The 25,865-nt window shown below is 44.7% G+C and overlaps 1 protein-coding gene across 2 annotated transcripts; it reads left to right on the top strand.

The window, feature by feature from the left end:
• Positions 1-24,364, top strand: TREM2 (triggering receptor expressed on myeloid cells 2). 2 transcript variants are annotated; one of them, XM_061398130.1, is made up of 6 exons: positions 1-133; positions 19,669-19,810; positions 21,248-21,598; positions 22,971-23,061; positions 23,816-24,009; positions 24,091-24,364. In XM_061398130.1, the coding sequence occupies exons 2-6, from the start codon at positions 19,771-19,773 to the stop codon at positions 24,105-24,107; spliced, it is 693 nt and encodes a 230-aa protein (XP_061254114.1). In that variant the 5' UTR covers positions 1-133; positions 19,669-19,770; the 3' UTR covers positions 24,108-24,364. The 2 variants fall into 2 exon arrangements, with proteins under 2 accessions (XP_061254114.1, XP_061254115.1); XM_061398131.1 differs by lacking the exon at positions 1-133 and having other exon boundaries at positions 19,664-19,810.
• Positions 24,365-25,865: the final 1,501 nt, after the last annotated feature.

Here is a 25,865-nt window from a genome sequence, read left to right as displayed (position 1 = left end):
GATAGAATTTGAGTTGTTCCAGGTTTGAGAAGCCTGTTTCCCTGACAGCTGTTGGCAACCACACCCTTCCCCAGCCCAGGACGGGTGCTGGCCATGGTCCTGACCGGACTCTGGTGCTTCTCTGGCTGCCCAGGTTGGTGAAAGTGGTGACAGGAGGGTAACAGAGAATCTGAAAGAGGGTGAGGATGTTCACACATGATGGTCCTGATTTATTCCTAGGGACAGAGATGGAGTTGAAGTGTGTGTCTGAAGACACTGATGATTTGGGAGACCTGCTATAAGCAGTTTGCTAGGAAATCTTCATGTATTTTGTTTGTTTAAAAATTTTTTAAATTTATTTATTTTAATTGGAGGCTAATTACTTTACAATATTGTAGTGTTTTTGCGATACATTGACATGAATCAGCCATGGGTGTACATGTGTTCCCCATCCTGAACCCCTCCCTCACCTCCCTCCCCATTCCATCCCTCTGGGTCATCCCAATTTACCAGCCCTAAGCACCCTGTCTCATGCATTGAACCTGGACTGGAGATTTGTTTCACATACGATAATATACATGTTTCAGTGCTATTCTCTCAAATCATCCCACCCTCGCCTTCTCCCACAGAGTACAAAAGACTGTTCTATACATCTGTGTCTCTTTTACTGTCTCACATATAGGGTTATTGTTACCATCTTTCTAAATGCCTTATATATGCGTTAGTATACTGTATTGGTGTTTTTCTTTCTGGCTTATTTCACTCTGTATAATAGGCTCCAGTTTCATCCACCTCATTAGAACTGATTCAAATATATTCTTTTTAATGGCTGAGTAATATTCCATTATGTATATGTACCACAGCTTTCTTATCCATTGGTCTGATGATGGACATGTAAGTTGCTTCCATGTCCTGGCTATTATAAACAGTGCTGCGATGAACACTGAGGTACACGTGTCTCTCAGTTCTGGTTTCTTTGGTGTGTATGCCCAGCAGTGGGATTTCTGGGTCATATGGCACTTCTATTGCTAGTTTTTAAAGGAATCTCCACACTGTTCTCCATAGTGGCTGTACTAGTTTGCATTCCCACCAACAGTGTAAGAGGGTTCCCTTTTCTCCACACCCTCTCCAGCGTTTATTGTTTGTAGACTTTTGGATAGCAGCCATTCTGACTGGTGTGAGATGGTACCTCATTGTGGTTTTGATTTGCAGTTCTCTGATAATAAGTGATGTTGAGCATCTTTTTATGTGTTTGTTAGACATCTGTATGTCTTCTTTAAAGAAATGTCTGTTTAGTTATTTGGCCTATTTTTTGATTGGGTCATTTATTTTTCTGGAATTGAGCTGCAGGAGTTGATTGTATATTTTGGAGATTAATTCTTTGTCAGTTGCTTCATTTGCTATTATTTTCTCCTATTCTGAAGGCTGTCTTTTCACCTTGCTTATATTTTCCTTCATTGTGCAAAAGCTTTTAAGTTTAATTAGGTCCCATTTGTTTATTTTTGCTTTTATTTTTATTACTCTGGGAGGTGGGTCATAGAGGATCCTGCTGTGATTTATGTCAGAGACTGTTTTGCCTATGTTTTCCTCTAGGAGTTTTAGTTTCTGGTCTTATGTTTAGATCTTTAATCCATTTTGAATTTATTTTTGTGTATGGTGTTAGAAAGTATTCTAGTTTCATTCGTTTACAAGTGGTTGACCAGTTTTCCCGAACCACTTGTTAAAGAGATTGTCTTTTCTCCATTGTATATTCTTGCCTCCTTTGTCAAAGATAAGGTGTCCATAGATGTGTGGATTTATCTATGGGCTTTCTATTTTGTTCCATTGATCTATATTTCTGTCTTTGTGCCAATACCATACTGTCTTGATGACTGTAGCTTTGTAGTATAGCCTGAAGTCAGGCAGGTTGACTCCTCCAGTTCCATTTTTCTTTCTCAAGATTGCTTTGGCTATTGAAGGTTTTTTGTATTTCCATACAAATTTGAAATTATTTATTCTAGTTCTGTGAAAAATACCATTGGTAGCTTGATGGGGCAGAGAAGGCAATGGCACCCCACTCCAGTACTCTTGCCTGGAAAATCCCATGGATGGAGGAGCCTGGTGGGCTGCAGTCCATGGGGTTGCTGACAGTCGGACACGACTGAGCGACTTCACTTTCACTTTTCACTTTCATGCATTGGAGAAGGAAATGGCAACCCACTCCAGTAGTCTTGCCTGGAGAACCCCAGGGACAGGGGAGCCTGGTGGGCTGCCCTCTATGGGGTCGCACAGAGTCGGACATGACTGAAGTGACTTAGCAGCAGCAGCAGCTTGATGGGGATTGCATTGAATCTATAGATTGCTTTGGGTAGTATACTCATTTTCACTATATTGATTCTTCCAATTCATGAACATGGTATATTTCTCCATCTATTTGTGTCCTCTTTGATTTCTTTCACCAGTGTTTTATAGTTTTCTGTATATAGGTCTTTTGTTTCTTTAGGTAGATATATTCCTAAGTATTTTATTCTTTTTGTTGCAATGATGAATGGAATTGTTTCCTTAATTTCTCTTTCTGTTTTCTCATTGTTAGTGTATAGGAATGCAAGGGATTTCTGTGTGCTAATTTTATATCCTGCAACTTTACTATATTCATTGATTAGCTCTAGTAATTTTCTGGTGGAATCTTTAGGGTTTTCTATGTAGAGGATCATGTCATCTGCAACAGTGAGAGTTTTACTTCTTCTTTTCCAATCTGGATTCCTTTTATTTCTTTTTCTGCTCCGATTGCTGTGGCCAAAACTTCCAAAACTATGTTGAATAGTAATGGTGAGAGTGGGCACCCTTGTCTTGTTCCTGACTTTAAGGGAAATGCTTTCAATTTTTCACTGTTGAGGATAATGTTTGCTGTGGGTTTGTCATATATAGCTTTTATTGTGTTGAGGTATGTTCCTTCTATTCTTGCTTTCTGGAGGGTTTTTTTTTTTTTTCATCATAAATGGATGTTGAATTTTGTCAAAGGCTTTCTCTGCATCTATTGAGATAATCATATGGTTTTTATCTTTCAATTTGTTAATGTGGTGTATTACATTGATTGATTTGCAGATATTGAAGAATCCTTGCATCCCTGGGATAAAGCCCACTTGGTCATGATGTATGATCTTTTTAATATGTTGTTGGATTCTGTTTGCTAGAATTTTATTAAGGATTTTTGCATCTATGTTCATCAGTGATATTGGCCTGTAGTTTTCTTTTTTTGTGGCATCTTTGTCTGGTTTTGGTATTAGGGTGATGGTAGCCTCATAGAATGAGTTTGGAAGTTTACCTTCCTCTGCAGTTTTCTGGAAGAGTTTGAGTAGGATGGGTGTTAGCTCTTCTCTAAATTTTTGGTAGAATTCAGCTGTGAAGCTGTCTGATCCTGCATTTTTGTTTGCTGGAAGATTTCTGATTATAGTTTCAATTTCCATGCTTGTGATGGGTCTGTTAAGATTTTCTGTTTATTCCTGGTTCAGTTTTGGAAAGTTATACTTTTCTAAGAATTTGTCCATTTCTTCCAAGTTGTCCATTTTATTGGCATACAGTTGCTGATAATAGTCTCTTATGATCCTTTGTATTTCTGTGTTGTCTGTTGTGATTTCTCCATTTTCATTTCTAATTTTGTTGATTTGATTCTTCTCCATTTGTTTCTTGATGAGTCTGGCTAATGGTTTGTCAATTTTATTTATCTTCTCAAAGAGCCAGCTTTTAGCTTTGTTGATTTTTGCTATGGTCTCTTCTGTTTATTTTGCATTTATTTCTGCCCTAATTTTAAAGATTTCTTTCCTTCTACTAACCCTGGGGTTCTTCATTTCTTCCTTTTCTAGTTGCTTGAAGTGTAGAGTTAGGTTATTTATTTGACTTTTTTATTGTTTCTTGAGGTAAGCCTGTGCTGTTATGAACCTTCCCCTTAGCACTGCTTTTACAGTGTCCCATAAGTTTGGGGTTGCTATGTTTTCATTTTCATTCATTTCTATGCATATTTTGATTTCTTTTTTGATTTCTTCTGTAATTTGTTGGTTATTTAGAAGTGTGTTGTTCAGCCTCCTTATGTTGGAATTTTTAATAGTTTTTCTCCTGTAATTGATATCTAATCTTACTGCACTGTGGTCAGAAAAAATGCTTGGAATGATTTCACTTTTTTTGAATTTACCAAGGCTAGATTTATGGCCCAGGATGTGATCCATCCTCGAGAAGGTTCCATTTCCACCTGAGAAAAAGGTGAAATTCATTGTTTTGGGGTGAATGTCCTATAGATATTAATTCGGTCTAACTGCTCCATTGTATCATTTAAAGTTTGTGTTTCCTTGTTAATTTTCTGTTTAGTTGATCTATGCATAGGTGTGAGTGGGGTATTAAAGTCTCCCACTATTATTGTGTTATTGTTAATTTCCCCTTTCATACTTGTTAGCATTTGCCTTATATACTGCAGTGCTCCTATGTTGGGTGTATATATATTTATAATTGTTATATCTTCTTCTTGGATTGATCCTTTGATCATTATGTAGTGTCCTTCTTTGTCTCTTTTCACAGCCTTTATTTTAAAGTCTATTTTATCTGATATGAGTATTGCTATTCCTGCTTTCTTTTGGTCTCTATTTGCATGGAATATCTTTTTCCAGCCCTTCACTTTCAGTCTGTATGTGTCCCTTGTTTTGAGGTGGGTCTCTTGTAGACAATGTATATAGGGGTCTTGTTTTTGTATCCATTCAGCCAGTCTTTGTCTCTTGGTTGGGGCATTCAACCCGTTTACATTTAAGGTAATTATTGATAAGTATGATCCTGTTGCCATCTACTTTGTTGTTTTGGGTTTGAGTTTATACACTCTTTCTGTGTTTCCTGTCTAGAGAAGATCCTTTAGCATTTGTTGAAGAGCTGGTTTGGTGGTGCTGAATTCTCTGAGCTTTTGCTTGTCTGTAAAGCTTTTGATTTCTCCTTCATATTTGAATGAGATCCTTGCTGGGTACAGTAATCTGGGTTGTAGGTTTTTCTCTTCCATCACTAAGTATGTCCTGCCATTACCTTCTGGCCTGAAGAGTTTCTATTGAAAGATCAGCTGTTATCCTTATGGGAATCCTCTTGTGTGTTATTTGTTGTTTTTACCTTGCTACTTTTAATATTTGTTCTTTGTGTTTGATCTTTGTTAATTTGATTACTATGTATCTTGGGGTGTTTCACCTTGGGTTTATCCTGTTTGGAACTCTCTGGGTTTCTTGGACTTGGGTGACTATTTCCTTCCCCATTTTAGGGAAGTTTTCATCTATTATCTCAAGTATTTTCTCATGGCCTTTCTTTTTGTCTTCTTCTTCTTCTGGGACTCCTATGATTCGAATGTTGGGGCATTTAACATTGTCCCAGAGGTCTCTGAGGTTGTCTTCATTTCTTTTATTTATTCTTTTTTCCTTGCTGCTTCATTTATTTCTATCATTCTATCTTCTAACTCACTTATCCTATCTTCTGCCTCCATTATTATACTGTTGGTTCCCTCTAGACTGTTTTTGATCTCATTTATTGCATTATTCATTACTGATTGACTTTTAAAAATTTCTTCTAGGTCCTTGTTAAACATTTCTTGCATTTTCTCAATCCTTTTCTCCAGGCTGTTTATCTGTAACTCCATTTTGTTTTCAAGATTTTTGGATCATTTTTATTATCATTATTCTGACTTCTTTTTCAGTTAGACTCCCTATCTCATCTTTTGTTTGGTTTGGTGGGCATTTATCATGTTCCTTTACTTGCTGAGTATTTCTCTGCCTTTTCATCTTGTTTAAATTGCTGTGTTTGGGGTGGCCTTTCTGTATTCTGGCAGTTTGTGGTTCCTTTTTATTGTGGAGGTTCCTCACTGTGGGTGGGGTTGGACGGGTGGGTTGTCAAGGTTTCCTGGTTAGGGAAGCTTGCATTGGTGTTCTGGTGGGTGGAGCTGGATTTCTTCTCTCTGGAGTGCAATAAAGTGTCCAGTAGTGAGTTTTGAGATGTCTGTGGGTTTGGTGTGACTTTGGGCAGCCTGTATATTGAAGCTCTGGGCTATGTTCCTGCATTGCTGGAGAATTTGCATGGTATGTCTTGCTCTGGAACTTGTTGGCTCTTGGGTTGCTTGGTTTCAGTGTAGGTATGGAGGCTTTTGGATGAGTTTTTATTGATTAGTGTTCCCTGGAGTCAGGAGTTCTTTGGTGTTCTCAGGTTTTGGACTTAAGACTCTGGTTTTCAGTCTTATTCTGACAGTAGCCTCAAGACTTCTCCATCTATACAGCATCAATGATAAAACATCTAGGTTAATGATGAAAAGCTTCTCCACAGTGAGGGACATCTGAGGGTTACATGGAGAAGAGAAGAGGGAGGAGGGAGATAGAGGTGACCAGGAGGAGAAGAGAGGGAATCAAAAGGGGAGAGAGCAAGCTAGCCAGTAATCAATTCCCTATGTGGTCTCCACAGTCTGGACCCCTCAGAGAGGTTCACGGAGTTGCTCAGAGAAAAGAAGAGGGAGGAAGGAGACAGAGGTGACCAGCAAGAGAAAAGGAGGAATCAAAAGGAGAGAGACAGATCCAGCCAGTAATCAGTTCCCTACGTGTTCTCCACAGCCCGGAACACACAGAGATTCAGAGTTGGGTAGAGAAGAGGAGGGAGGAGATAGAGGTGACCTGGTGGAGAAAAATGAAAGTCAAAAGGGGGAGAAAGCAATCAAGCCAGTAATCACATTCCCAAGTAAAAATGGGTACTGAAGGTTGGTTTCTTCAGTTCAGTTCAGTCACTCAGTCGTGTCTGACTCTTTCAACCCCATGAATTGCAGCATGCCAGGCCTCCCTGCCCATCACCAACTCCTGGAGTTCACTCAAACTCACGTCCATCAAGTCGGTGATGCCATCAAGCCATCTCATCCTCTGTCGTCCCCTTCTCCTCCTGCCCCCAATCCCTCCCAGCATCAGAGTCTTTTCCAATGAGTCAACTCTTCGCATGAGGTGGCCAAAGTACTGGAGTTTCAGCTTTAGCATCATTCCTTCCAATGAACACCCAGGACTGATCTCCTTTAGAATGGACTGGTTGGATCTCCTTGCAGTCCAAGGGACTCTCAAGAGTCTTCTCCAACACCACAGTTCAAAAGCATCAATTCTTCAGTGCTCAGCTTTCTTCACCGTCCAACTCTCACATCCATACATGACTACTGGAAAAACTATAGCCTTGACTAGATGGATCTTTGTTGGCAAAGTAATGTCTCTGCTTTTGAATATGCTATCTAGGTTGGTCATAACTTTCTTTCCAAGGAGTAAGCGTCTTTTAATTTCATGGCTGCAATCACCATCTGCAGTGATTTTGGAGCCCCCAAAAATAAAGTCTGACACTGTTTCCACTGTTTCGCCATCTATTTGCCATGAAATGATGGGACCAGATGCCATGATCTTATTTTTCTGAATGTTGAGCTTTAAGCCAAGTTTTTCACTCTCCACTTCCACTTTCATCAAGAAGCTTTTGAGTTCCTCTTCACTTTCTGCCATAAGGGTGGTGTCATCTGCATATCTGAGGTTATTGATATTTCTCCCAGCAATCTTGATTCCAGCTTGTGCTTCTTCCAGCCCGGCATTTCTCATGATGTACTGTGCATAGAAGTTAAATAAGCAGGGTGACAATACACAGCCTTGACGTACTCCTTTTCCTATTTGGAACCAGTCTGTTGTTCCATGTCCTGTTCTAACTGTTGCTTCCTGACTTAACAGAAGCAGAAGATATTAAGAGGTGGCAAGAAATCACCGAAAAACTGTACAAAAAAGATCTTCATGACCAAATTAATCACGATGGTGTGATCACTCACCTAGAGCCAGACATCCTGGAATGTGAAGTCAAGTTGGCCTTAGAAAGCATCACTATGAACAAAGCTAGTGGAGGTGATGGAATTCCAGTTGAGCTATTTCAAATCCTGAAAGTTGATGCTGTGGAAGTGCTGCACTCAATATGCCAGCAAATATGGAAAACTCAGCAGTGGCCACAGGACTGGAAAAGGTCAGTTTTCATTCCAATCCCAAAGAAAGGCAATGCCAAAGAATGCTCAAACTACTGCACAATTGCACTCATCTCACATGCTAATAAAGTAATGCTCAAAATTTTCCAAGCCAGGCTTCAGCAATACATGAACCATGGACTTCCAGATGTTTGAGCTGGTTTTAGAAAAGGCTGAGGAACCAGAGATCAAATTGCCAACATCTGCTGGATCATGAAAAAAGCAAGAGAGTTCCAGAAAAACATCTATTTCTGCTTTATTGACTATGCCAAAGCCTTTGACTGTGTGGATCACAATAAACTTTGGAAAATTGGTTTCTTAAAGGTACAAAATTGATAACAAATACCAAAAAGCAAAGATTAAATATCTAGAGTAGAGGTTAGACTCTCAAAAATACAATATTAAAAAAATAAAACAAAGTCACAATAATTATAAAATATATATATGAAGTTTGCTTTAAAAATAGGGTCTTTTTTTTTTTTGCAAGGTAATAGTAGGTTATAAAAACAAAAATTAAAGGAGTAATAGACTTAAAAATTTAAAAAAATTAATTATAATAGTAAAAATATATCTAGGACTTTCTCTGGTGTTGTTGTGGGAAGTGTGGGGTCAGTTCAGTTTCAGATAGTTCCTTGATCCAGCTTATACTTCTCAAGATCTATAGGCCCCTTCCAATGTAGTCGGTGCTAACTACAAGATTTTAATCTATTGCACCTGTCACTTCCAAAGCGGTTCCCTCTGTTTATTTTAGCTTCTTTTGTTTGCTGGTCTCTTCAGTGTCTAATTTCCACACTGACACAAGAGGGAGAAGGTGGTCACTTATTTAGGCTCACTTGTTCAGTCATGCTGTGAGGAGGGAGGAACACTGCAAACAAATATCACTGGTGTGTGTGGGGAGTGCTCCCAGTGTCTCGGCTGCACTGGTTTTGCCCCCGCTCATGGCGTGTGTGCTTTCTTGGTCTACACTTCTCAGGCTCCAGGTTGCTCTGCCAGGCAACTCTCTGAAGCAGGCCCTGGGTTGCGTGCATTTCCCAGGTCTAAGCTGCTCAGGTTCAGGTTCTCTGGTACTCCACAAAAGCGCAGTCTTGGTTGGGCCTGCATTTTGTGCCCTTCCCAGGTCCAAGCAGCTCAGGTGACCAGGTGCTTGGTGAGCGCAGTCTCCCCAGGTAGGGAGTGCGTCTTATCACCTCCCCGGTCCCAGCCGCTCAGTTTCCTGGGTGGCAGCGGGCACACCCGTCTCAGGTGTGCCGTGTGTCTCTTCTGGGGAGCTGATCTCTGGCTGCGACCCTCCCAGCAGATGTCAACTGTCCAGAATCCCCAGAAGTCTTGGTTAGCGACTGGGAGCCTGCTTGCAGTTTGGTAGAGGATGACTCTCTGGGGCCGAGGTTGCCCCTTTCCAGCTCTGGCTGCCCGCCACCTGCTTCCCTGTCTCCAGCAGGGGATGGGCTGGTCTGTAGCCGGCTAGCTCTCTTCTGGTATTCACTCAGTCCTTTGTTCTGTGAGCAGGCCTGGTAGTGCCTTAGGTTAGGGCTTTTCCTGGGATAGTTCTCTCTCTCTCTCTCTCTGGCTATTCCACAGTTTGGGTTGCTATCTCAGGTTAGTTCCCTCAGATTGCTCTCAGAGCATTCAGGCCTGGTCCTTACCCTAAGCAATGCAGCCCGCGCCTCCCTGTTCAGCCCCGGCTTGCTGGTGGAGGATGCGAGCCCTGGGAGTTGCCGTTAGGCACATAATCTGTGGGTTTTATTTATTTATTTTCCTTCCTGGTTATGTTGCCTCTACATATAGACATCACCAGATGTCCATTTTGGTCAACACTGAAATCAGATTGATTATATTCTTTGCAGCCAAAGATGGAGAAGCTCTATATAGTCAGCAAAAACAAGACCAGGAGCTGACTGTGGCTCAGATCAGCTCCTTATTGTGAACTCCTTATTGCCAAATTCAGACTTAAATTGAAGAAAGTAGGGAAAACCACTAGACCATTCAGGTATGACCTAAATCAAATCCCTTATGATTATACAGTGGAAGTGAGAAATAGATTTAAGGGACTAGATCTGATAGACAGAGTGCCTGATGAACTATGGATGGAGGTTCATGATACTGTACAGGAGACAGGGATCAAGACCATCCCCATGGAAAAGAAATGCAAAAAAGCAAAATGGCTGTCTGGGGAGGCCTAACAAATATCTGTGAAAAGAAGAGAAGTGAAAAGCAAAGGAGAAAAGGAAAGATATAAGCATCTGAATGCAGAGTTTCAAAGAATAGCAAAGAGAGATAAGAAAGCTTTCCTCAGCAATCAGTGCAAAGAAATAGAGGAAAACAACAGAATGGGAAAAACTAGAGATCTCTTCAAAAAAATTAGAGATACCAAGGGAACATTTCATGCAAAGATGGGCACAATAAAGGACAGAAATGGTATGGATCTAACAGAAGCAGAAGATATTAAGAAGAGGTGGCAGGAATACACAGAAGAACTATACAAAAAAGATCTTCATGACCCAGATAATCACGACGGTGTGATCACTCACCTAGAGCCAGACATCCTGGAATGTGAAGTCAAGTGGGCCTTAGAAAGCATCACTACAAACAAAGCTAGTGGAGGTGATGGAATTCCAGTTGAGCTATTTCAAATCCTGAAAGATGATGCTGTGAAAGTGCTGCACTCAATATACCAGCAAATATGGAAAACTCAGCAGGGCCACAGGACTGGAAAAGGTCAGTTTTCATTCCAATCCCAAAGAAAGGCAATGCCAAAGAATGCTCAAACTACTGCACAATTGCACTCATCTCACATGCTAGTAAGGTAATGCTAAAAATTCTCCAAGCCAGGCTTCAGCAGTACAAGAACTGTGAACTTCCAGATGTTTGAGCTGGTTTTAGAAAAGGCAGAGGAACCAGAGATCAAATTAGCAACATCTGCTGGATCATGGAAAAAGCAAGAGAGTTCCAGAAAAACATCTATTTCTGCTTTATTGACTATGCCAAAGCCTTTGACTGTGTGGATCACAATAAACTGTGGAAAATTCTGAAAGAGATGGGACTACCAGACCACCTGACCTGCCTCCTGAGAAACCTATATGCAGGTCAGGAAGCAACAGTTAGAATTGGACATGGAACAACAGACTGGTTCCAAATAGGAAAAGGAGTACATCAAGGCTGTGTATTGTCACCCTGCTTATTTAACTTCTATGCACAGTACATCATGAGAAATGCCGGGCTGGAAGAAGCACAAGCTGGAATCAAGATTGCTGGGAGAAATATCAATAACCTCAGATATGCAGATGACACCACCCTTATGGCAGAAAGTGAAGAGGAACTAAAAAGCCTCTGGATGAAAGTGAAAGAGGAGAGTGAAAAAGTTGCTTAAAGCTCAACATTCAGAAAACGAAGATCATGGCATCTGGTCCCATCACTTCATGGGAAATAGATGGAGAAACAGTGGAAACAGTGTCAGACTTAATTTTTGGGGCTCCAAAATCACTGCAGATGGTGACTGCAGCCATGAAATTAAAAGACGCTTACTCCTTGGAAGGAAAGTTATGACCAACCTAGATAGCATATTCAAAAGCAGAGACATTGCCAACAAAGAAAGGTCCATCTAGTCAAGGCTATGGTTTTTCCAGTGGTCATGTATGGATGCGAGAATTGGATTGTGAAGAAAGCTGAGTGCCGAAGAATTGATGCTTTTGAACTGGAGAGTTCAAAAGAGTTGGAGAAGACTCTTGAGAGTCCCTTGGACTGCAAGGAGATCTAACCAGTCCATCCTAAAGGAAATCAGTCCTGGGTGTTCATTGGAAGGAATGATGCTAAAGCTGAAACTCCAGTACTTTGGCCACCTCATGCGAAGAGTTGACTCATTGGAAAAGACTCTGATGCTGGGAGGGATTGGGGGCAGGAGGAGAAGGGGATGACAGAGGATGAGATGGCTGGATGGCACCACCGACATATGGACATGAGTTTGGGTGAACTCCGGGAGTTGGTGATGGACATGGAGGCCTGGCATTCTGCGATTCATGAGGTCACAAAGAGTTGGACACGACTGCGTGACTGAACTGAATTGATGTTGCCCTCTGGAATTCCAAAACTCCCCACAGATCCTCCGGTGAGAATGTTTCCTGGTGTTTGGAAACTTCTCCTCTTTTAAAACTCCCTTCCCAGGATGGATCTCTGCCCCTACCTCTTTTGTCTCTCTTTTTATCTTTTATACTTTGTCCTACCTCCTTTTGAAGACAATGGGCTCCCTTTCTGGGTGCCTGATGTCCTCTGCCAGCTTTCAGAAGTTGTTTTGTGGAATTTGCTCAGTGTTCAAATATTCTTTCAATGAATTTGTGTGGAGAAAGTGGTCTTCCCATCCTATTCCTCCACTATCTTAGGACCGCCCCCCATCTCCATGCATTTTAAAACGTGGCTCAGCAGCTGTGAAGTCTCAGTCAAAGTTAGACATCAGTTCCTCCAAGTCATGTTTTTGGTTCTAGGGCTTCCCTCAGCTATGTTGTCATTGTATCTAAGAACCCCGAGGCTTCAAGAGACCTGAGTTCTCCAGCACATACATGGCAAGTGAATAAATGCATGCATGCAATCACTGTTGCAAAAGTCCTAGAGCCACAACAGATTTCCCAACCTGGGGATCCAGCAAAAGGACTGAGAACCCCCAGTGAAATGGACTCTTGGAAGCACAAACAAAACCTTGTGTGCACTAGGACCCAGGAGAAAGGAGCAGCGATCCACAACAGGCTGAGCTAGACTTGCCTGTGAGGGCTCTGGAGTCTCCAGCAGAGGCATAGGTCAAACAGTGGCCTGCACGGAATCAGGGGCACTGACTACAACAGTCCTGGGAGCCGAAGCATGCTCGAATAAGGCCTTTTGAAGGAGGTCACCATTACCTCCATTACCCCTACCATAGTTTGACCTCAGGCCAAACTACAGGGAGGCAACACAGCTCCACCCATCAGCAGAAAATTGGATTAAAGATGTATTGAGTATGGCCTTGACCACCAGAGCAAGACCCAGTTTTACCCACAGCCAGTCCCTCCCACCAGGAAGCTTCCACAAACCTCTTATTCTCATCCTTCAGAGGGCAGACAAAAGGAAAACCACAGTCACAGAAAACTAAGCAAACTGATAACATGGATCACAACCTTGTTTAACTCAGTGACACTATGAGCTGTGCTGTGCAGGGCCACCCAAGACAGACGGGTCATGGTGGAGAGTTCGTACAAAACGTGGTCCACTGGAGAAGGGAATGGCAAACCATTTTATCATTCTTGCCTTGAGAGCCCCATGAACAGTATGAGAAGGCAAAAATATAGGACACTGAAAGACTAACTCCCCAGGTCGGTAGGTGCCCAATATGGCTACTGGAAAAGAGTGGAGAAATAGCTCCAGAAAGAATGAAGAGGCTGAGCCAAAGCAGAAACGACACCCATTGTGGATGTGTCCAGTGGTGAAGGTAAAGTCTGAGGCTGTAAAGAACTGGAACCTAGGCCTAGGATCCTGGAATGTTAGGCCCATGAATCTAGGTAAATTGGAAGTGGTCAAACAGGAGATGGCAAGAGTAAACATTGACATTTTAGGAGTCAGTGAACTAAAATGGATGGGAATGGGTGAATTTAATTCACATGACCATTATATCTACTACCATGGGCAAGAATCTCTTAGAAGAAATGGAGTACCCCTCATAGTCAACACAACAGTCTGAAATGCAGTACTTGGGTGAGATCTCAAAAATGACAGAATGATCTCTGTTTATTTCCCAGGCAAACCATTCAATGTCATAGTAATTCAAGTCTATCCCCCAACCACTAATGCCAAAGAAGCTGAGGTTGACTGGTTCTATGAAGACCTACAAGACCTTCTAGAACTAACACCCAAAAAAGATGTCTTTTTCATCATAGGGGACTGGAATGCAAAAGTAGGAAGTCAAGAGATACCTGAAGTAACAGGCAAGTTTGGCATTGGAGTACAAAATGAAGCAGGGCAAAGGCTAACAGAGTTTTGCCAAGAGAATGAACTGGCCATAGCAAATACCCTTTTCCAACAACCCAAGAGATGACTCTACACATGGACATCACCAGATGGTCAATACTGAAATCATGTTGATTATATTCTTTGCAGCAGAAGATGGAGAAGCTCTATACAGTCAGCAAAAACAAGACCGGGAGCCGACTATGGCTCAGATCATGAACTTCTTATTGCAAAATTCAGACTTAAATTGAAGAAAGTAGGGAAAACCCCTAGGCTATTCAGGTATTGACCTAAATCAAATCTCTTATGATTACATAGTGGAAGTAACAAATAAAGTCAAGGGATTAGATCTGATAGAGTGCCTGAAGAACTATGGATAGAGGTTCAAGACATTGTACAGGAGGTGGTGATCAAAACCATCCTCAAGAAAAAGGCAAAATGGTTGTCTGAGGAGGGCTTACAAATAGCTGACAGAAGAAGAGAAGCCAGAGGCAAGGGAGAAAAGGAAAGATATACCCATCTGAATGCAGAGTTCCAAAGAATAGCATGGAGAGTTAAGAAAGCCTTCCTGAGTAAACAATGCAAAGAAATAGAGGGAAACAATAGAATGGGAAATCTGGTCAACCACTTGTAAAAGAATGAAACTAGAACATTTTCTAACACCATATACAAAAATAAACTCAAAATGGATTAAAGATCTCAACGTAAGACCAGAAACTATAAAACTCCTAGAGGAGAACATAGGCAAAACACTCTCTGACATACATCACAGCAGGATCCTCTATGACCCACCTCCCAGAATATTGGAAATAAAAGCAAAAATAAACAAATGGGACCTAATTAAACTTAAAAGCTTCTGCACATCAAAGGAAACTATTAGCAAGGTGAAAAGACAGCCCTCAGAATGGGAGAAAATAATAGCAAATGAAGCAACCGACAAACAACTAATCTCAAAAATATACAAGCAACTCCTACAGCTCAACTCCAGAAAAATAAATGACCCAATCAAAAAATGGGCCAAAGATCTAAATAGACATTTCTCCAAAGAAGACATACAGATGGCTAACAAACACATGAAAAGATGCTCAACATCACTCATTACCAGAGAAATGCAAATCAAAACCACTATGAGGTACCATTTCACACCAGTCAGAATGGCTGCGATCCAAAAGTCTACAAATAATAAATGCTGGAGAGGGTGTGGAGAAAAGGGAACCCTCTTACACTGTTGGTGGGAATGCAAACTAGTACAGCCACTATGGAGAACAGTGTGGAGATTCCTTAAAAAACTGGAAATAGAACTGCCTTATGATCCAGCAATCCCACTGCTGGGCATACACACTGAGGAAACCAGAAGGGAAAGAGACACGTGTACCCCAGTGTTCATCGCAGCACTGTTTATAATAGCCAGGACATGGAAGCAACCTAGATGTCCATCAGCAGATGAATGGATAAGAAAGCTGTGGTACATATACACAATGGAGTATTACTCAGCCATTAAAAAGAATACATTTGAATCAGTTCTAATGAGGTGGGTGAAACTGGAGCCTATTATACAGAGTGAAGTAAGCCAGAAGGAAAAACACCAATACAGTATACTAACGCATATATATGGAATTTAGAAAGATGGTAACGATAACCCTGTATACGAGACAGCAAAAGAGACACTGATGTATAGATCAGTCTTATGGACTCTGTGGGAGAGGGAGAGGGTGGGAAGATTTGGGAGAATGGCATTGAAACATGTGAAATGTCATGTATGAAATGAGATGCCAGTCCAGGTTCAATGCACGATGCTGGATGCTTGGGGCTGGTGCACTGGGACGACCCAGAGGGATGGTATGGGGAGGGAGGAGGGAGGAGGGTTCAGGATGGGGGACACATGTATACCTGTGGTGGATTCATTTTGATATTTGGCAAAACTAATACAATTATGTAAGGTTTAAAAATAAAATAAAATTAATTAAAAAAAAAAAAAACAATAGAATGGGAAAGACCAGAGATCTCTTCAAGAAAATTAGATACCAAGGGAACATTTCATGCAAAGATGGGCTCAATAAAGGACAGAAATGGTATGGACCTAACAGAAGCAGAAGATATTAAGAAGAGGTGGCAAGAATACACAGAAGAACTATACAAAAAAGATCTTCATGACCCAGATAACCACGATGGTGTGATCACTCACCTAGAGCCAGACATCTTGGAGTGGGAAGTCAAGTGGGCCTTAGGAAGCAACACTACGAACCAAGCTAGTGGAACTGATGGAATTCTAGCTGAGCTATGTCAAATCCTAAACGATGATGCTGTTAAAGTGCTGCACTCAATATGCCAGCAAATATGGAAAACTCAGCAGTGGCCACAGGACTGGAAAAGGTCAGTTTTCATTCCAATCCCAAAGAAGGGCAATGCCAAAGAATGTTGACTGCACACTTGCACTCATTTCACATGCTAGTAAAGTAATGCTCAAAATTCTCGATGCCAGGCTTCAACAGTATGTGAACCGAGAACTTGAAGATGTACAAGCTGGATTTAGAAAAGGCAGAAGAATCAGAGATCAAATTGCCAACATCCATTGGATCATAGGAAAAAAAAAGGAATTCCAGAAAAACATCTACTTCTGCTTTACTGACTATGCTAAAGCCTTTGACTGTGTGGATCACAACAAACCGTGGAAAATTCTTAGAGTTGGGAATAACAGACCACCTTACCTGCCTCCTGCGAAACCTGTATGCAGGTCAAGAAGCAACAGTTAGAACTGGACATGGAACAATGGACTGGTTCCAAATTGGGAAAGGAGTATGTCAAGGCTGTCTATTGTCATCCTGCTTATTTAACTTCTATGCAGAGTACATCATGTGAAATGTCGGGCTGGATGAAGTACAAGCTGGAATTAAGATTGCCAGGAGAAATATTAATAACCTCAGATATGCAGATGATAACACCCTTATGGCAGAAAACAAAGAGGAACTGAAGAGCCTCTTGATGAAAGTTAAAGTGGAGAGTAAAAAGGCTGGCTTAAAATTCAACAATCAAAAAACCAAGATCATGGCATCCAGTCCCATCACTTCATGGCAAATAGATGGGGAAACAGTGGAAACAGTAAGAGACTTTATTTTCTTGGGCTCCAAAATCACTGCAGATGATGACTGCAGCCATGAAATTAAAAGACGCTTGCTCCTTGGAAGAAAAGCTATGACAAACCTAGACTGTGTATTAAAAAGCAGAGACATCACTTTGCCAACAAAAGTCCATCTAGTCAAAGCTATGGTTTTTCCAGTAGTCGTATGGATGTGAGAGTTGGACCATAAAGAAGGCTGAGCATCGAAGAATTGATGCTTTTGCACTGTGATGTTGGAGAACACTCTTGAGAGTCCCTTGGACTGCAAGGAGATCAAACCAGTCAATTCTAAAGGAAATCAACCCTGAATGTTCATTGGAAGGACTGATGCTGAAGCTGAAACTCCAATACTTTGGCCACATGATGTGAAGAGTTGAATCATTAGAAAAGATTCTGATGCTGGGAAAGACTGAAGGCAGGAGGAGAAGGGGATGACAGGATGAGATGGTGGATGGCATCAGTGACTCAATGAACACGAGTTTGAGCAAGCTTCGGGAGATCGTGAAGGACAGAGAAGCCTGGAGTGCTGCAGTCCATGGGGTCAGAGTCAGACATGACTGAGCAATTGAATAACCACAATAATCAGAGAATGATGGCATTCAGAGTGAATGATGTATTAGAGAGGGAGAGATCTGTGACCAGGTATGAGGTCCTGGGTATCTTTGAATGCAGATTTAGCAAATGGAAAGGAAGGATTCTGTGCTTGGAAGTGGGGTCATGTAGAATGTTCCTGTGCTCAGATATGAGAATCAGGGGATTGAATCAGCACAAGCTTAGAGAAGAAAGAGTTTGATATGCACATGCTGTGAATTCAAGTACATGAATTGGCAGAGATTTCTTGGTGCCTGTCCTTTGCTATGAGGCTTAGAGGAACAAAAATCATACCCTTTTCTCAGGTAGGAAGGATGTGGGCAGAAGAGGTCAGAATACAGCATAAATGGAACTGGAAGTAAGGTAAAGATTCATGGGATTTCAGAGTTTGGTTTCGGCCTAAGATACAGGAAGCTAGAAACACTTTTAAAATAGCACCAAAATCATGGACCAAGAGAAATTTAACAAAATATGTGAAAGATTTGTATGCTGAAAACCATAAAACATTGGTGACAGAAGCCACAGAAGTAAATAAATGGTGAGCTAAAATGTGTCCATGGATCGAAAGACTCAGCAGTGTTACGATGTCTGTCATTTAGTTGCTAAGTCATGTCTGACTCTCTTGCAACCCCATGCATTGTAGCCTGTCAGGCTCCTCTGTCCATGGGATTTTGGGGGCAATAATACTGGAGTGGGTAGCCATTTCCTTCTCCGGGGTATCTTCCTGACCCAGGGATCGAACCTGCATCTCCTGCATTGCAGTTGGATGGATTCTTTACTGCTGAGCCACCAGGGAGGTCCATTAAGATGTCTAGGTCCTCCCAAATTAATCTATAGAGTCAATGAAATCCCATCAAAAGCCTGATCGGCTTTGGAGAGAGTAGAAATTGACAGGCAGATTCTAAAATATACATTCCAAAGCAAAGTTACTAAAGCCATTAAAACCATTTTGAGAAGGAACAGTGTAGTTGGATTACATCATCTGATTTTAAGACTTGTTATAAAGTTACAATGAATATGACCCAGCCATCCCACTAGGGCATATACCCTGAGAAAACCATAATTCAAAAAGACACATAATTTAAAAAGTACTCCAATGTTCACAGCAGCACTATTTACAGTAGCCAGGACATGGAAGCAACCTAAATGTCCACTGACAGATGAATGGATAAAGAAGAAGTGGTATATGTGCACAATGGAATATTACTCAGCCATAAAAAGGAATGAAACTGAGTCATTTGTAGTGATGTGGATGGGCCTAGAGTCTGTCATACGGAGTGAAGTGTCAGAAAGAGAGAAACAAATATTGCATATTAACGCATATGTATGGAATCTAGAAAAATGGTATTGATGAAGCTATTTGCAGGGCAGGAATAGAGATATAAATGTAGAGATGTGGACTAAGAGAAAGAAGGAGAGGGTGGAATGAGTTGGGAAAGTAGCACTGGCATATGCACACTACCATGTGTAAAATAGCTAGCTAGTGGGAAGCTGCCGCATAGCACAGGGAGTTCAGCTCAGCGCTCTGTGATGACCTAGAGGGTTGGCATTGGGGGCAGGGGTTGGAGGGAGGCTCAAGAGGGAGGGCATATATGTATACAAACAGCTGATTCACTTTGTTAGTACAGCAGAAACACAACATCGTAAAGCAATTGTACTCCAATAAAAAAAAGTAAAGCCCCAGTGAGTAGTCAGGATGGGGTGTAATTGGTAAAAGATCAACACATAGATCAATGGAACAGAATGGACAGTCAAGATGGAGACTACATGTCAAATGACTTTCAATGAAGATACTAAGGCAACCGAGTGGAGAAAGGATCATCTTCTCAACCAATGAGAAGGCTGGTACAGGCTGGACAGTGGGCTGCCCTCTCAGAGGTCTGGGATCCACAGCGCCCCCTGCTGGGCTGCAGCGGTGGCTCCTCCTCTCCCGTCTTCACCTCCCCCGCTCTGCTCCCCCTCCCTGAATCATGAAGCCAGATCCCAGTCCTGACGATTGCTCAACCTCCAGGAGCCAGTTCCTGTGGGCAGTGTCTGGGGAGCCTGACCCTCGTGAAAAGACGAGCTCTTGCACAAGGCACCCTGCGTCTGTCCTCCACAAGGGAAGGGTGACATGGAGCCTGTTGTGCTGCTCATCCTGCTCGCTGTCACAGGTAGGAGTCCCTCCCTCCGCTGTCGACACTCCCTCCCCTTCCTTGAGTATGTGGCAAGTGGGTGGGTGGGGAGCACTGAGCCACACTCTAAAGATGACTGGAATCCTCCGCATGTCCTGCACCACCGCTTCCCACTGTGCCCCGTATTCTCCACGCTTTCCCTCCCTCCCCAGTATCAGCTCTTCATGCTGGTGCAGGCATCAGAGGCTGGTGGATTTGGACACCTAGAAAGGGAAGGACTTCTGATGGTGGCATCTCAGGCACTAGCTAGTAGGTGGGGGAAATCTGGGGAGCATTGGTAAGAGCCCCTAAAATTTTGAACCACTTGAGCATAAAAGTAGTCCCAGAGGAGTAGCAGGGTGGGAGGGAGAAAAGAACCCAGCACTGGGAATCTGCATCTTTGGGGTACTCCTCCTGGGCTCTGAAGGTCCTCCTGTCCTCAGCCCTGGGGGTGAAGATTCTGTGATTGAGCTGCAGGGATGAGCAGTATCTTGCACATCACAGCCTTTTCTTATTGGGGGATGCCTCTTGCTCCCTCCAGAGGAAAAGTCACATGTGGGTGAGAGGAGAGAATGTTCCAGTGAAGCTGGAGTTTCTTAGCTGGAGGTGGAGCAGGGAAAGTGGGGGCATGTTGGTCTGCCTGGAGGCAGATGGACTGGGTGGTATGGGGGATATTGCTTCTCAGGTCTCTCTGGTTCCAAAAGGCAGGCCACCAGCTCCCTATTCCTGGCAAGTTTCTGTCACCCATGTGGTTGACAAAGTGATTGAAGAGAAGGGAGGCTGAGGCAGAGGGTGCTGGGTGATTCTCTTTCATCCCCTGCCCTGGCACCAGACTGGCGCTCCCCCACCCCAAGGAGGGTCCCTAAAATAGCAGCCTCATGTCTCCCCCAAAATAGCTCTGAGATGCATCCCTCCTGAAAAGGGAACAAAGCCACAGAAATAGGGAAGCTGGAAGCTAAAGGTCACAAAGAGGAGAATGTGGGGCTGGGACTGGCGTGGGCAGCTGCAGAGTTAGCAAGCATGCCGGGCTTGGGGAGGGAGCGTTCAGCTCCCCGTGGGACCAGCCCCAGGCCTGAGAGGCCACTGGCCTTGCTCTCTTGAGATGGAAGGGGAGAGAGGAGGGCATGATTCCATGTAACAGGAAGAACACGTGTGGACTAGGACCAGAGGGAACTTCAAGACCAAATGTCTCTGGAAATAGGCTCAGAGGGGGTCAGTTACTTCTCTAAAGAAGTCCAACAAGTCCAGTGGTGATAAAGCCAGACCCAGGACCCAGGTTTCCTCATTTCCTATAAACACGTACTTGGGCTGTGCCACCTTCTCCCAACTTATGTAGACCTGAGTTCCTTAAGGGCAGGATTTCTGTCTCTTCTGTTCAGTGAACATAGTAGGCGTTCAATAAACACGTGGTGCAGTGAAGGAACGTCTCGTCCCCAGAGCTGTCCTGGGCGCACAACACCACGGTGTTCCAGGGCATGATGGGCCGCTCCCTGCGGGTCTCCTGCCCCTACAACTCCTTGAAGCACTGGGGGAGACGCAAAGCCTGGTGCCGCCAGCTGGGTGAAGAAGGCCTGTGCCAGCAAGTGGTCAGCACCCACCCCTCGTGGCTGCTGTCCTTCCTGAAGAGGCGCAACGGGAGCACGGCCATCACGGACGACGCCCTGGGGGGCACACTCACCATCACGCTGCGGAATCTTCAAACCCACGACGCTGGGCTCTACCAGTGCCAGAGCCTCCATGGCAGCGAGGCTGACACCCTCAGGAAGGTCCTGGTGGAGGTGCTGGCTGGTGAGTGGGCGGCTGACTGCACCCCGCATCTGAGGCTGGGGCTCTGAGTATAGGACCGACCACCCTCGGGGCTTTTGGGGGTCCTGGAAGATCCCACGGTGTGGATTTTGTCCCCCTGCTCAACTGAGGGCCACTGTGGCTGGTTGTGCAGATTGCTGACTGCAGGAGGAGGGTCACCATCCAGCCCTGTGCCCCGCTGCAGGCTGCGCCCCCTGGTGGAGGACTGCATCGCTTGCAGGAAGGGTACAGTCCTTCCTTTACACACTTAGGAGCTAGCTGTGGTCCTGCTCCCCTCCAAACAGCTTTATCCATCTGGCATCCCGTTGGGATGTGAGCACTGAGGTGGTCCTTAAGGAGTAGGAGGACATTCACTCATTCCCTCACCCAACCACCCAATGCACCTACCGATGTAGATTAAGCACCAACTTGGTACAGATAAACAGGCCCAGAAAGGAACACTGCTGTGACCCGGGGCAACTGCTTCTCTCTGGGCCTCCATTTCCCCATCTTTAAATGGTGGTGATGGAGTCTGTGCCACTGACCCCGTATGGCTCCTGTGAGAAACAAGCGACAGAGTTTTACAGTGCTTGGGGTCAGTGACAGCCCTCGCCCCAGTCTTCTGCTGCTAACTGCTTGGGATCGTCATTCCTGGTTTAACTAGGTGAGATAGGGAGTGGTGGGGTCCTTCTCACCCCTGAGCTTGCACAGGGGGTGCCCTCCAGAAAAGCCTTCTGTCTGTCTCCTGTGTCCCAAAGAAGAACAAATCTGAGGTTAGAGATCCCTTTTCTGACTCTTTGTCCAACTCTTCCCCCTAACATGGCCCCTTATCATGGAAATGAAGGTCAAAAACTTGTCTAAGATGGGGAGGGTAGGTGAGACCATCTGCCTTAGACTCCAAACCCTGCCTCCATGGGAGTAGGTGGCGAGGAAACACTGCGATCCTATCAGAGTCTAAGGCTCAGCTGACTCCCACAGATACAGCAGGAAACAAATAATAAGAATAACAACAACAATAATAATCTGTAGCTGGTATAGACAGCTTCACAGTCCACACCAGACTTTCAGAAACACCCACCATCTCATTTGCTCTTCCCAAAGACCCCGTGTGACAGGAGGGTGGGGGGTGCAGTCACTGAGCTCCTATGAAGTGATGGGCACTACACAGGATGTTCTCGCTGAATCCTGCAACACTATTATTAAGAAGGGATTCCTAATTGCTCCACTCTACAGGTGAGGAAACTGAGGCTCAGAGTCGTTAACAACTTGATCCACACAGGGTGAGGTCTCAGAGAGCTTCACCCCACCCAGAGGGGTTCTCTCCACTGTGGCTTCAAGAAGGGGACTAGCAGCTCACAGGCTCTGTCTCCCACAGACCCCCGTGATTACCAGGACCCTGGAGATCTCTGGATCCCTGAGGGGTCCGAGAGCTTCGAGAATGCCCAGGTGGAGCACAGCATCTCCAGGTATAGTGACAAGTCTTTGCTAAGATCCCTGGGTAGACCTCCACCCTGCAGAGCCCAGGCATGGGGTGGCAGCTGGGGGGTGGCGGGTGCCAGAAGTACAGATTCCAAGGCAACTGGAACAAGAAGGTATCTGTATATGATCTTGTCTAAACACCCCTCCAACCAGCCAGTGTGTGTTGGTGTGACTGTACCAGTTGTTAAAATATTGCAAAACTTCCCTAACAGTTTATAAATAGCTGATGCTCCAAGACTCTTGAATGACTGGCCTCTCACCCCTTCCCCTGGCAGCCCTCAGACAGAATCCTCACAATTTAGCAACAATGAACGTTTTAGGATTAATATTTCAGCACAAAATTGGTACCCCCAGATTCCTGCTTCCCTGATGGGACCAGAATCAGTTCTGACTGGTTCTTGACTAGGTACTGGTGTTTAAACACTGTTAGTATAACCATGAAGTGCACATGTGTGTGCACACACACACAAAAACACACCACACATCATACCATCACGAAAGCAGAAGACCGCTCAATGAGGGAGGTGGTTGTTTAAAAGCACTCAGCAGGCAGATCCGTGCCTGGAACTCCTGACTACAGGCTCCCTCTAGCCCCATAAAGCCTCATCCAGGGCTGTGGTGGGTGGGGGAGGTGTCCCCAGCCCTTCGACCTCCCAGGGTCTCCCTATTCCTTCTCTGAGGACAGATTCCAGCGTGTGTGTCCCCTCATGGCCTCCCACATGCCCTCTTTGTTTCTCCAAGGAGCCTTTCGGAAGAGGAGAGCCCCTTCCCACCCACTTCCATCCTCTTCCTCCTGGCCTGCATCTTTCTCAGCAAGCTTCTAGCAGCCAGCGCCCTCTGGGCTGCAGCCTGGCATGGGCAGAAACAACGGCCACCCCAGGCCAGTGGACCGGACTGTGGCCACAACCCAGGTTACCAGCTCCAAACTCTGACAGGTGAGCTTGGAGAGCACAGTGGTGGCCAGGGGCGGAGAGGTGGGGCAGAGAGGCGCTGAGTGAGTACCCTGTCTGTTGCAGAGCTGAGAGACGTATGAGAGAGGAGGACCCTCAGTGGAGGAGAGGTTCAGGAGAGGTCTGCACGGATCACCCCAGCCTGCTGCACACTCGCCCCTTGGCCGCCAAGTCTCCTGGCTCTGCTTTGGCAAAAGGCTGCTCTGCCTCTACCCTTCTTCCTTCGGCCCGTGGAAGCGCGTGCGCATATGTGTGTGCACGCATGCATGTGCATGCATGGGAGGTGGGAAGGATACCTCCAACTTCTGGACATTGGCCATTAAACACTCTCACAAATAAACCCAAGACTTCCTGTTTATTTGATGGTTTAGGGTGTCATGAAGATCTTCTCTTTTGCTACAAAGCTAGGAGAGTGAATACCGATGAGGAGAAGACAGGTCTGGCTCCTTAGGGTCCACGGTCTTAGCCTACCATGTCCCTCCATTTCCACAGGCTCCAAACTGGCCAAACGTTTAAAGTCTTCTTTCTCCCTCCCAGAGATCTGATTACCAAGCCCTGCCTCCCTCCGTGGAATTTCTCTACCATCTTCTCTCATCCTCCTGCCTCCTGTCCACTGGTTCCCTGTGATTATTGCTGGGCCCCTTCCTCCCTCTGCCTGTCTCAAGCCCCGCCCCCCCCCCCCCAAGTCCATCCAGTTCCCAGCTGACTCATCCATTCATCCCTAGAGGTTTGTTTTTATCATGTTATGCTCCCTCCAGAGAAATGGCAAGGGCTTGGGTTGTCAGCGCAGCGTACCAGAGCTAGGGACTACTGGTCCAAGCCCCAGGCCTTTCATCATATAGAAGGGAAACTGAGGCTCAAAGGGAAAAGATTTACCCAGAGTCCCCTGTGCAGCCGGGAAATCCTACTTTCACTTGACTTTCCAGGTGCCCTTCCCTCTAGCTCAACCCTACTTATTTATTAAAAATAACTCCCCCCACTGTTTTTTTAGCCATGCTGCATAGCTTGCAGCATCTTAGCTCCCCAACCAGGGATCGAATCTGGGCCCCAGCAGTGGAAGTGTGGAGTCCTAACCACAGGACTGCCAGGGAAGTCCCAATCCTACTTATTTATTCATGTACTTATTCAATAAAAACTGATATTCTGTGCCAGGTACCAGTCTAGGCATTGGAGACACAACAGTGAACAAGACAGGCCAAGATTTCTGCCCACACAGAGCCTCGTTCTAATGGGAAGAAGGCAGACAGACAAATACAATGTCAGTCAATCAGCTGGTTGGGAGTATGGGGAGGGCAGAAGGCCCGGGGAATGATGCAATTCTAAAGGGTAGTCAGGAGGCACCACTTGAGAAGCACCTCAAGGAAGCAAGACAGGAAGAGTGTTCGAGACACAGGGAACAACCAAGGCAGCTCAGGGAACCTCATCTCTCTCTTCGACACACACACGCCTCCTGGACCAAGAATGAGGGGGAAACTAGATGGAAGCTACCCTGAAGTTGGGCTGTCCTTGAGGAGGAAGTGGGTTGCCCATATCCACAGGTTCTCTGTCCTGGCCTCAGAGCTGAAGGCCAGGAGCCCCTCTCCACAGCCACATGTGGCTGCATTGCTCCCTAACCTGGGTGTGGGTCCCTGGGGTTTTGAATCACTGGGAAAGAGCCCCCGGTGCAGCCCTGTGTATCAGCCTCATGTTAACAGGTCACTCCCCTCGTCACAGCCCTGCCCCACCCACTCCCGAGGCTGCTCTGCTGGCCTCTGCCCCCAGCTCCAGGTCCCTGGTCCAGTCTGTGCTTCCCTGGCCTCCCTAACTCAACTGCACTTCAGTGAAACTTCCCCATCGGGTCC

The sequence above is a fragment of the Bos javanicus genome, chromosome 23 (assembly GCF_032452875.1).
Source record: "Bos javanicus breed banteng chromosome 23, ARS-OSU_banteng_1.0, whole genome shotgun sequence".
Lineage (NCBI taxonomy): Eukaryota > Metazoa > Chordata > Mammalia > Artiodactyla > Bovidae > Bos > Bos javanicus.
The sequence above is the reverse complement of the archived record's forward strand: the minus strand, read 5'-3'. Positions and strand labels throughout refer to the sequence as shown.

Bases quoted from the DNA above. Each gene is read 5' to 3' on its own strand.
- TREM2 (XM_061398130.1), top strand. From the start codon at position 19,771: ATGGAGCCTGTTGTGCTGCTCATCCTGCTCGCTGTCACAG. The intron at 21,599-22,970 runs GTGAGTGGGCGG...TGTCTCCCACAG, and splicing joins CCTGGTGGAGGTGCTGGCTG to ACCCCCGTGATTACCAGGAC. The intron at 23,062-23,815 runs GTATAGTGACAA...TGTTTCTCCAAG, and splicing joins GTGGAGCACAGCATCTCCAG to GAGCCTTTCGGAAGAGGAGA.